This window comes from Parasteatoda tepidariorum, chromosome 3, assembly GCF_043381705.1.
Source record: "Parasteatoda tepidariorum isolate YZ-2023 chromosome 3, CAS_Ptep_4.0, whole genome shotgun sequence".
Lineage (NCBI taxonomy): Eukaryota > Metazoa > Arthropoda > Arachnida > Araneae > Theridiidae > Parasteatoda > Parasteatoda tepidariorum.
This window is the reverse complement of record NC_092206.1, coordinates 25,095,933-25,107,923: the sequence shown is the minus strand read 5'-3', so window position 1 is coordinate 25,107,923 and position 11,991 is coordinate 25,095,933. Positions and strand designations below refer to the sequence as shown.

The following is an 11,991-nucleotide window of genomic DNA, read 5'->3' as shown; positions in this document are numbered from 1 at the left end:
AATCCGAGAATGCATTAAATTAATTAGAGCCCGTTTCCTTTTTTGATTAATTGGATGATGATGATGATGTTTCTTTCATGATTTTTATGTGATTTTTTACTCTCAGGTGTATATTTGTATTCTACTTGGAGCCCAACTGTCACGATAAAAATAGAAACCATACATCCGACGAAAATTTAATGAGTTTTATCTTAAGTATATAATTTCTTATAATATTATATAATATTATGTATAATATTATAGTATATAATTTATTGTATAATGTTTTAAAAATATTTTTTAATTTTTTTAAAAATCTTAATTGATTTAGTTCCAATCAATAGAAAATATTTAAATTTTAACTTATAATTAAACAGACGTTTTAAAACATAATAGCCGCCTTTGGTGACCAGCTTGGTGACCTTTTAAAATTATCTTGTACAACATGCAATCTTTAATGGTAACCAAGAAAACAATTATTTTTAAATATTCTAATTTTTCAACTCCTCTTCCTGTTTTAACTTCTTAATTAGCTTTAAACAATATTTTAACTAAATTTTTTCACTGTTTAGCTATTGCCCGCGTGGAAGTACTTTAAATTTTAACTATTTTCAAGAGTTTGAAAGTTCTCTATGTATTGAAATTTCAGTAATACTTTAAAATCTGTCCGTCAGCCATTTAATTACACTAATTACTGGAAGTATCATTTCGGGGCTTTTTCTGCATAGTAGGTAACTATTTCTATCTCTGTCATGAGATAAGATGGAAGACTCATTAAATGGGTTTTCAACAAATTCCATTTAGTTCTTTTTGTCCAGTTAGTATTAAGTAGTGTAATTTGCAATACTACAAAATAAAATTTGTGGAAAATCCTTGATTATTTACCTTATTTGATCCTTGATTAGTTCAAAAATGACTTAGAAAATTGCTATTCATTACAAAATTATGAAGGAAAAAAAATTAAATTTTTTAAGCGCATGCGCAGTATAAGAGAGTTACTTTAAATACTCATATCTTGCGCAGTTTTTAACGAATATTTTCCAAATTTTAAAACAATAATTTTATAATTAATTTTAAATTGCTCAAAAAATTTTGTTTAATTTTAGTGAATATTTTTAAATTTTAATTTTATTGAATATTTATAATATTTTAAATATTTATTGAATATTTATAATATATTATAATATTTTGAATATTTAAAATATTAATATTTTAATATTTATAATTTTATAAATTTATTGAATTTATTGAATATTTATAAAATTTTAAATTTTATTGAATTTTTATAATATTTTAATATTATGCATAAAATCGTAAGACGTAAAAATGAGCTTTTTTTTCTTCTAAAAATGTCCATACCTCGTCCATATCTCCATAAATATTTAAGCTAAATTTTCGAAATTTTGCGGAGTTATTGCAAATCACAACCATAGTAATCGATACAAGTTACAAGCTTATTACGTGATTTTCTGACGTAGAATGCTTAAAATATTTGTTTTCTTTCGTAATTTATTGAAGGTCCCTAAAACCTTTGAAGGCTTTAAACTTCATTGCTAAGTATGAACAATTGCGTGAACTAAGCACATCTAAAGTTACAAAATAGTAATGTGAGAATTTGTTGAGAAATTTAAAGTAATGTAAAAACCTGAAAGTGTCTCTTCCCATTATTGTATTGTAGTGTATATCTCTACTATTTTGAAGAAAAAAAATTAAATAATTTAAAGAAATTAATATAACTAAATAATGATTGCATAAAACCTCAAGTATTTCTAAGCTTTAAAATTTATCTGTTAGCAACATTTTATCATGATTGACGAGTAGCGCTTAAGGAAGCTTTCTTGTAAAGGGTATAGATAAAGCAAATTAACTTTATTTCTTAGTTGGTTTTCTTTTTATGACTTTTAATTCTTTCATAATGAGCGTTTAAATTAGGTATCCTCTTTCCTTGTTCATTTTTTCTCAGTAATAGTGTTCCCACACTTACAAATCTACGTTTACCACTATAACCCTGACCTTATTATTAAACAAGTTTGCCTGAGTTCGTCTATGGAACTTAATAGTTATTATGAAGAAAGTTTGATGATTGAAGATGTTAATGATGTATTTTCAATTGTTCACTATTCCATCCCAGACTGATTTAGGTAAGCAATTATTCAAGATGTTGGTTATGTATATCCAACAGTGCACAATACCATCACAGAGTGATATAGATAAGCAATTATTGAAGATGCTGATGCATTGTATTTCCAATTGTTCACAGTTCCATCACAGAGTGATATAGATAAGCAATTATTGAAGATGTTGATCCATTGTATTTCTTGTTCTCTATTTTCTCACATAGTGATATAGATAAGCAATTATTGAAGAAGTTGATGTATTGTATTTGCAATTGTTCACTGGTCCATCACAGAGTGATATAGATAATCAATTATTGAAGATGTTGTTGATGTTTTTCCAATTGTTCACTATTCCATTGCAGAGTGATATGGATAAGCATTTGCTGAAGATGTTCATGATGTATTTCCAACCGTTCACTATTCCGTCGGGGAGTGATATAGATAAGCAATTATATATATTTAACATCACAAACTGCTTTAATGAAAAATCAAATATGATAAATAATAAAAGTCTTTTATTTTTGAAAATATGGAGCTCCATTAAAATAAAAATTAATCTTCATTTTTAATATAAATATCTATAACTAAATAATAAATTTTAAAAATGGCTCGGATGGGGTGGCTGTAACCCCACAGTGCACCTCCGCCCTTTAAGAAATCAAAAATGCTAGTTAGACATATATACGTTAGAATAGTTTTCTCCAAGGAAAGTTAAGGAATCCATGTACTTTCTAATATTTGCTTTAGTTTATTGCCAAGGCTTTTTTTTCTTAGCCTTACGCAATCAAGTGAGTTGGCAGAAAAAAAAGAGAAATAATAACGAATTTTAATAAAATCAAAACATTTAGCAACCATGTAATGGTTTTCGAATTTTATGCTAATGAGTTAGGCAGATATTCAGAGAGAACCCCTAAAAATAGATTTAGTTCTGCTTTTTTCTTCCAACTCAAGCGGTATGAGAAGATTACCAATAACAAAGTAAACAATAGTTAATAATTAAATAAGCTAATAATTTATTTTTTAAATGATAGAAAATATGTTATGCATATTTTTGCATGACAGTTATCATATAAAGTTTATGCAATATTTCCTGATACTAGTTTATTACATTGTTGTATTTACATATTCTTGATTTGTACCAATTTTTGTTAATCGCTACAAGTTAGACTATTTTGTTTAAATTTAAAGTAAGCATTTTTTTTTTCAGTGTATGGATACGGCTCCCTCGCTGTTCTCATAATCAGTCTCTCGTCGCTAATTGGTGTATTGCTGCTACCATTCATGGGCAAAAAAGTCTACAGCTACATTATTGCCGGATTTTGTGGTCTAGCATTCAGTACACTCACTGCCGATGCTTTATTACATCTCATTCCACAGGTATACCACATATTATTAAATCTCTTTCGTCTTTTATTTTTGTATATTTTACACAAGTTTAGCACAACTGAATTAATTAAAATATTCTTATTTTCGAAATTGTTACACATATTATAATAAATGATGCACGAAATTAAAAGGTTTATTAAAGGTATTAAAGGCAAGGTTTTTTTTCAGATACAAATGTTCCATGTGTGACTCTTTTGTTACACGATTTTTCTAAACTGTAATCAAACACTTTTCACATATTTTGCGGTTTCACATTTGCAATGATTTCTGATACTGCACAAATGCATTATTTACGTTTTCCCCAGTGTTTTAGCCATCGGTGGTTCATGAACATTGTTTTCGGCGTGTGGATGGCAATTAATTTGCCTTTTGTCACATGGCCTCCTCCCAAACCGCACGTTATGCAATTTTTTTAAAATTTTCTTATGGGGTTACGACAAATGCACTTTTACTGTAACTCCAATACCGACAGAACTGCAAGAGCGTTTGTGTCACTCTAGAAACCATTGACAGTGCAAAACTCCAAATTGTGTGAAACGAACTTGATTATGGATGACATTTTTTTTTTCAATTTAAATACACTGCCACATACCGAATATTTGCAACTGGTAAAAAAAAAATTTGTATATTTTTTTTAAAATTTCATATATCATTTATTTTTATTTTATTTTTATAACCGTCGTTGAACAAGCCGACCCAATTTTTAGGTTTACGACTACAAATGTTCAACTCCGTAGCCTTGTAGTTTTGAACCCAGTCCAGAAGCCAAGGAAACTCCTGAATAAAGTATTGGGTGAAATTTGCCTTTGTGGAGGATTTTTTGATGGAACTAACCCGCATTTGCGTTATATGGGGAGAAAAGCCACGAAAACCTACCACGGTTAGCCTGATGGCAAGGAGACTCTTACCTAGGATCCGTTTACCACTGAGGATATTTTACATCAGCACTGTGGGCGGTGCTAATCGGATGCGGAATTCGCATCGACCAGCTATCGCTGAGATTCGAACCTTATTCACCTCATTGGAAGGCGAACGCTCTATCCCCTGAGCCATCAAAGCTCGTATATCATTTATTGCAATATATGTAATAATTACGAAATTATAAATGTTTAAAATTTCGTTACTCTTTTATGTTTTGAAAGAGTTATTTAAATTTGCAGCATAATAAACTCCTTGTTCATTAAATATCAGTAAAAGTAATGAATTTGAATAATATCTAGTTTCTGGGACTGCATACGCATGGACCTGGTGGTGATCATGGTCATTCACATGAAGAAGTGGTTTTGGAACTTTATGTTCAACTTATGCTGGGAGTATTCGTTACTGTATACGCTCTCTTTCTTTTTGAATCAATCATGGCAGCATTTTCTGGATCTGATCATCATTCTTCGGTAAGTGATGGACGTGTTTTATTCTTTATAATTTTCTAAATTGTAAAAAAATTCTAGTTCAAATTATGGTAAAAAGAACCGGCGTTCAGGGTACCGATACTTTTTACCATAAAGTCATTTTTATCATAATCATTACCGGAATGTTACGGAACAAAAATCTGATTAACCGTAATTTAAAAAAAAATACACTAAAACCATAGAATCACTCTAATTAAATAACTATTACTGTAAAAATTACGGTATAATATTTAACGGCAAAAATGGATTTTACGCATGATACTAATACCTTATACCGTAAAAGTGCTGATGGTTTTAAGTGTAATTTGCCCCGGAAATTTTTTACAGTGTACCGAGTAAAACAGGTTCAGTTGATGAGCAATGTAAAAGATAAACTGTAAACTTGTTTGGGCAATTCCACGTTTTTGTCCTGCATGAACTCAGGAAATGAATTAATATATTTGAAAAATAAAATTTTTGTAACTATGTCTGTGTACCTAAAATATCTAAGTTACCGAATGTGAATGCATAAAAATTATTTTTATCAATATGATAAAAATAATTTTTTAAAAAAAAAATTAATTAAAAATAATACTTTCAACATTCCCGCTGTTAAATTGCCCTACACCTGAATTTGAAATATTAAAAATATTTTTTTCTTTTATTTCTTCGATTAATTTTTAATAAAAAATTTAACGTGAACAGTAGGCCGGGATAGCCTGGTCGGTAGGGCGCTCGGCCCATGTCCGAGAGTTCGTGTGTTCGAACCTCGCCGGTCGAAGACTCCCCGTGTAGTAAAGTGACTGATGCACGTTAAATCTGTCAAGTCGCAAAAGCCCTCCATTTTCCCATAACAAATCAATACCTCTGGGGGTACCGATCGTTCTCTGATTCAGGTCAAAATTACGATCTGAGGATGAATGACTGGATGTATGAATGGATCCGCCCTATAAAGGGGTGTGACATATGGGTGTGGCAGAAGTCGAATTCTTGGCCATAGATGGCGCCACTGGAAAACAAGAACAATCGTTCCCCTCTGTCTAAACAGGCATACGTCAACAACAACAACGTGAACAGTTTTTATTTATTCACACTCAATTTCCATTTTCTCACTCCATTTTAGCCCCCATTTACTATACGGGAGAGTCGGGTAGCCCCGCCCACTGTCAATTTCATGTGTATAGAATATTTTTTCAAGTCAATGGGCCATCGGACATTAATTGTTATATTAAAAAAAGATTATTTTCAAAGTTTCAAGTATTTATGCAGCTGGTAACATGGTAAACAATAGTTTTGAAAATATGTTGAATACAGTAGTCATGAAATTAAGAAAAATTGGTTGAATGTTTCGATTAAACTTCATTTTAATACTAAAAAAATAATTTTTTCTATACATACAGCATTAAAGTATGTAGTCTTAAGTTTAATTTACACGAAGAAGGAAGTTAATATGCGAAAAATTGTTCGAGTAATTACAAATTTACAAAAAAATTGGATTTCGGGTAGCCCCGCTCACATGAATGTCGGGTATCACCGCCCAATTTTATTTCGTCGATAAATGTACGGTTGCAAATATTATTATTTTATTGCTTCAAATTTGAATGTTATATGCATTTTTAACAACAAATATATGTTTTAATATAATATGAAACATAAATTTGTATATTTAAAAATGAAAAATTTAATATTTTTAAAATGTAATTGATATATCCAAATTAAATTTAATATCAAGAAATCATAAATATTATGATAAGCTATTTGCTTACTTATTTATTTTCACCTATTTGTGAACGAATCAATCTACAGAAGCATTTGAATGCAAACATACATTAATAATGTACATTAATACATACATAATATGCATACATACATATTATACATTAATAATGATAAAAAGTATGACGTTTGTTGTTATTAAATGATAGAATTCACTAAAAGTATATGAATATGTAATAAATAAAATAATTTAGTGATAAAAATGATAAATGAGGTTTATCTATTGTCAATACATTGGTCATTTTCATTTACACCTGAAAAAGTAGCCAAAAAACACAATTTTTGTAACTGGGCGGGGCTACCCGACACATTTTGAAAAGAACTGAAAAACATGTTTTTTTAAATTTCTATTTTTTTAAGTTTAACTATTCTTTTTTGGTTTATTCTTTTTGCATTATTTAATTAGATGATAAAACAATAGAAACATACAAAAATGTTGATTATTACTCAGTATTATACAGAAATCTAAGCAATGCTCCTTAAGTGAGCGGGGGTACCCAACTCTCCCCTATATTTTTTTAAATAAACAATTTCTATACAAACAGGAATTAGGAAATATTTTAGATGATTCCTCTATATCTTTTTCATCGATAAAATAAAATAAAAAAATTACAGAACTAGGGTGAAAAGGTTTTCGTAATTACTTTTAGCGATACATTTTTAGATTGTTTATAATTAAATAAATAAATAAATGAAAAAAAATTACAATTGTAAAATCCATCCTTCTAAAGCAACACCTATTGTTTCTGAAGAAAAGAGTGCTATTAAATATTTACCCAATTTAAGTAAATGCTGGATTAAACTCAAGAACCCGTGTTTACTTTTTAGGAGTGAAAATTTTATTAGTTTACTTTTGAATCATTTACTTTTAAAGAGCATAACGCCCTCTGTCACTAGATCATAGATTTCTTCGAAATTGAGTAAAACAAGCGCAAAATGTCACCAAACAAGCTGATTGCACACTTTGCTGATTCACGCTGTTACATCCTGTTAACTCAAACTTTAAAATAGTCTTGCATTGAATATGTAAAATAATTACTCACCTTTAACAAGCTTTCTTTCAACGTCCATTCATTCATACAATCATTTAACGAAATAAAGTTTAAAGGCTACCACAAAAGTTATTTTAATCCCACGCCCATATCTTATCTTTACGGTACGGTATCGCTAGTATTTTTAAATTGCTTTTTAACTCTTGAATCGTCAAGATGAAAGAAAAAGTAGAACTCACAAAGCATGAACAGGATGTTCTTTGTAAATATGAATAATTACATGTATATATATAATTGTAAACAATTGTTTTTTTTCCTTTTTTTTAATGAATTTGAAGCATTTTGCTGGATAATGTAATAACTACATTAGACTTCGTAAAAAGTTGAAAAAATTTATTTGGACAAGAAAATTATTATTATATCCTGATTTATTGTCAGAAAATATTGACATTAAAAGATACGTCGCATTTTTCCCCATTTAACTTACATTGTTTTTTGAAGGAAAAAAAACTTTTCAGACGATTTTTATTAATTTTTGTAGTGTTCTGCTGGGAAATGTAATAACTACATTAGACTTCGTAAAAAGTTGAAAAAATTTATTTGGACGAGAAAAGAATTATTATATCTTGATTTATTGTTAGAAAATATTGACATTAAAAGATACGTCACATTTTCCTCCATTTAATTTACATTGTTTTTACACTCGTCAATATGTTCGCTGAAATAGTGAAGGAAAAAATAAACTTTTCAGACGATTTTTATTAATTTTGGTAGTGTTCTGCTGGGAAGCTACATTAGACATCGTAAAAAAGTTGAAACAATTTATCTGGGCGAGAAAGGAATTATTATATCCTGATTTATTGTCAGAAAATATTGGCATTAAAAGATACGTCGCGTTCCCCCCCCCCATTTAACTTACGTTGTTCTTACACTCGTCAATATGTTCTTTGAAATAGTGAAGGAAAAAAAAACTTTTCAGACGATTTTTATTAATTTTTGTAGTGTTCTGCTGGGAAATGTAAAAACTACATTAGACTTCGTAATAAGTAGAAAAAAATTTATCTGGACGAGAAAAGAATTATTACATCCTGATTTATTGTCAGAAAATATTGACATTAAAAGATACGTCGCATTTCCCCCATTTAACTTATATTGTTTTTACACTCGTCAATATGTTCTGCTGGGAAATGTAATAACTACATTAGACTTCGTAAAAAGTTGAAAAAAATTATTTGGACGAGAAAAGAATTATTATATCCTGATTTACTGTCAGAAAATATTTATATTAAAAGATACGTCGCATTTTATCCCATCTTCCACACTCGTTAACATTTTCACTAAAAGAATAGAGAGGAAAAAAAAACATTTCCGATCATTTTATTAATTTTTGTAGTGTTCTGCTTTCATAAGTTTAATAACAGTTTAATAACGTAAGTAATAACATAACGTAGGTTAATAACATAACATAATTTAGTTTAATGTAGTTAAACTAAATTTAATAACATATGTTTAACTACATTAGATTAGCAATAAGGTACGCGAAAAGTAATGAAAAGTGCTCTAAGCAAGATAAATTTTTTTTATCTTTATTTATCGTTAGAAAGTATAGATATTGCTTGATGCGCAACATATTTTTTTTCCATTTAACTAATTGCATTATTCCTACAATCGTCAATATTTTCGCTAAAAAAGTAGAAAAAAATTAAAAGAAAAAACATTTTTTTAATAAATTTTTATTGATTTTCGCAGTAATCTAGTGTGAAATGTTATAGCTGCATTAGACTAGCAATAAAGCACGCAAAAAATAAAGAATGGTGCTGTGACGTGTGCAAAATAAGAATTTTAATATCTTGATTTATCCTCAGAAAATATCAATATTACGCGAGATTCGTTAGATATTTTCCTATCTAATTAATTTACGTTATTTTTATACTCGTCAATATTTTAGTTATAAAAGTGAAGAAAAAAAAATTTTTTTTTTGCAAAACCAATTGAATCAAATTAATCTTATTCGAAAAATCAATAAAAATAAAACTTAATGCATTGTCAATTATTTGCCGCTTTCTACCTAAAAATAAAAACACTTATTCTTAACAAATTTCAAAATTGATTGCAAATTCTTCGAATATTGTTTTGTAGTTTTTTTTTAAGTTAGCACTACCATCTGTTGATAAACTATGTTACTAATTGTAAAACTCGGTGATTGTAAATTGCCAGCCACATAAGCAAAAAGCTACAAACCATACATCACTCTATCTTACATTTTTTTTAAAAATAAGTTGTCTGCCATTTTTAAAAACATCCGCCATTTTATGATGATCCGATGAAGATCTTCTATTATAAACCTGCAAATCGTTATTGTAAACATGCATTTTTAAATTTTAAAGATTTATTTCCTTCTTTTATCAAAAGTTTGAAAATTGTCGATTTGCCCCATATAGGAAATGGACTTCCTGATTTTTGGGGTCATTCGTACCCGAAGAAATCGGATCGACCCGACTATTTTAAAACTTATCCTCCTGGTTTACGAATTCTCTGAAAATATTTTCTCGTTTTCTGCTTCATCCTTCATAAAAAAATCAAAACAAGGATGTTTGATTATGGAATAGAATAAAATCCAAAATGCTCTCGTAAAGAATTTTAAGATGTTCCATTTCCGTTATACATTTAAGAATAAAATCCATTTTCTGAAACCCGTGAAAGTTATGAATTAGTTTAGCTACGACCAAGTTCTGAAACAGTTATTTCATTTTATATTTTATACACGGCCTTGGAGACATTTATTCTTTTTTCACCTTGTATATTAATTTTAACGACCTTGTAGATAACAGTATAATTCATAAATGCTTTGAGTTCACTAAAGCATTAGGTTTTACTTTTTCCCAATTGGGAATTTAATTAATTACCTAAAACGGAAGCAATAAAATTTATGCAAGAAATAGGCTCTTTAACTATTTCGGTATAGCTAGTTAATAATGCAAACATGTAAAAATGGAATGTGGGTCATTTGTTTTGGTTTTTTATTTATTTCGTAATAGATTTTATATGACTATCTGTTACTTTCTAAATTAAATGTATTAAACAGTGTTATTTTTATTAACAAAATAAAGTGCTTAAAACTGGACTTAATTTATGTAAAGTGCACGTTTCTTTCATATGACAAAAGGCCTTCAATATTTTATATGTCTCTAGAGGAAAAGTTTCAGTTATACAAATCAAATAGATGAGGGTCAAAATAAATTGGTCAAAATGGTTTACTTTGATCTTGAAAATGTGATATTCACCATAAATTTTGGAAAAATTACCTCAATTTCAGACGTGCGCATACATACATATTAAAATTACCAAAGTTAATAAATAAATAAAAACACTGAGGAAACTGCCATATGTTTTTAAATATTTTCTCACTAATTTCTTTGGTAGCTTTATTTAAATAGATAAATTAAAATTTGTAAATATTCTCATTTCAATACAGAAATATAAGTGACGCTAACATCAAAAACAGAATAGGTTTTGAATGCGCACATTTAAAGCATTTTTCGGCACTTTTGTTGATTTATGATGGTCATCTATGTTGGTCACCATTAAACAAATATTATTGTTTATGATGGAACCACATGATGATTACCTACATGATTGTGTTGTTCCATCAAGGGAAATCCATAAAAAATTTTGACTTAGGATGTGTAAGCCAGAAATTTGCTAAATGAAATTTCATCGAAGTATTAAAATTAAACTAAAAGAAAATTAAGCGCTTCTACATTAACAAGAAAAAATATTTAAAATTTATTCTTATCGTTACTTTAATTTTTTTCGCTTGCCAAAAATTTTTTAGCATGCAAAATTTTAAACCTTGCCACATAATTGTCATTCCTCAAGTTAGCCATAATTATATTTCAATTTAGAAGTTTCTTTAGTTCATAAAATCTATATATTTATTTCTCTTACTTGGCACCAAAATGCGGATATTTCACTACCTAACTTGGAAACACTATAATCATTTAAAACAATTTATTTTGTTTATTTGTCCTCAATAACAATTTAGGTAGTTTTAAATAATTAGTTTTACCTTAAGTATTTGTTTATATTAATTTTTTTAGGTTGTCTTAAGTAATAATTTAAGTAGTTTTAAGCAATTCGCGATCGCAACGAACTATAAGGGGGCGTTGTTGTATGAGACGCATACCTGCGATTTCTATATGAACCGTCATTCAGTTACTCTGTAGACGTCTTTAATGTAGCGTGTAGCATTGTAACGTTCCTTCTTTAATGTGGCTTATTAAATTTAAAAAAGAAAAATGTTTGATATCCTTTCTTATACAACCGAAAACAAGATGGTATCTCTTTTTTTTT

The 11,991-nt window shown here is 28.5% G+C and overlaps 1 protein-coding gene across 1 annotated transcript in view; it reads left to right on the top strand.

Annotated features, from left to right (window-relative positions):
• LOC107446210 (zinc transporter ZIP10) overlaps window positions 1-11,991 on the top strand; it is an 88,479-nt gene that overhangs the window by 59,075 nt on the left and 17,413 nt on the right. The window contains exons 7-8 of the mRNA XM_043040418.2: window positions 3,304-3,473; window positions 4,703-4,873. Coding sequence (XP_042896352.1) covers window positions 3,304-3,473; window positions 4,703-4,873 — 341 coding nt within the window. The remainder of the gene's footprint in view (window positions 1-3,303; window positions 3,474-4,702; window positions 4,874-11,991) is intronic.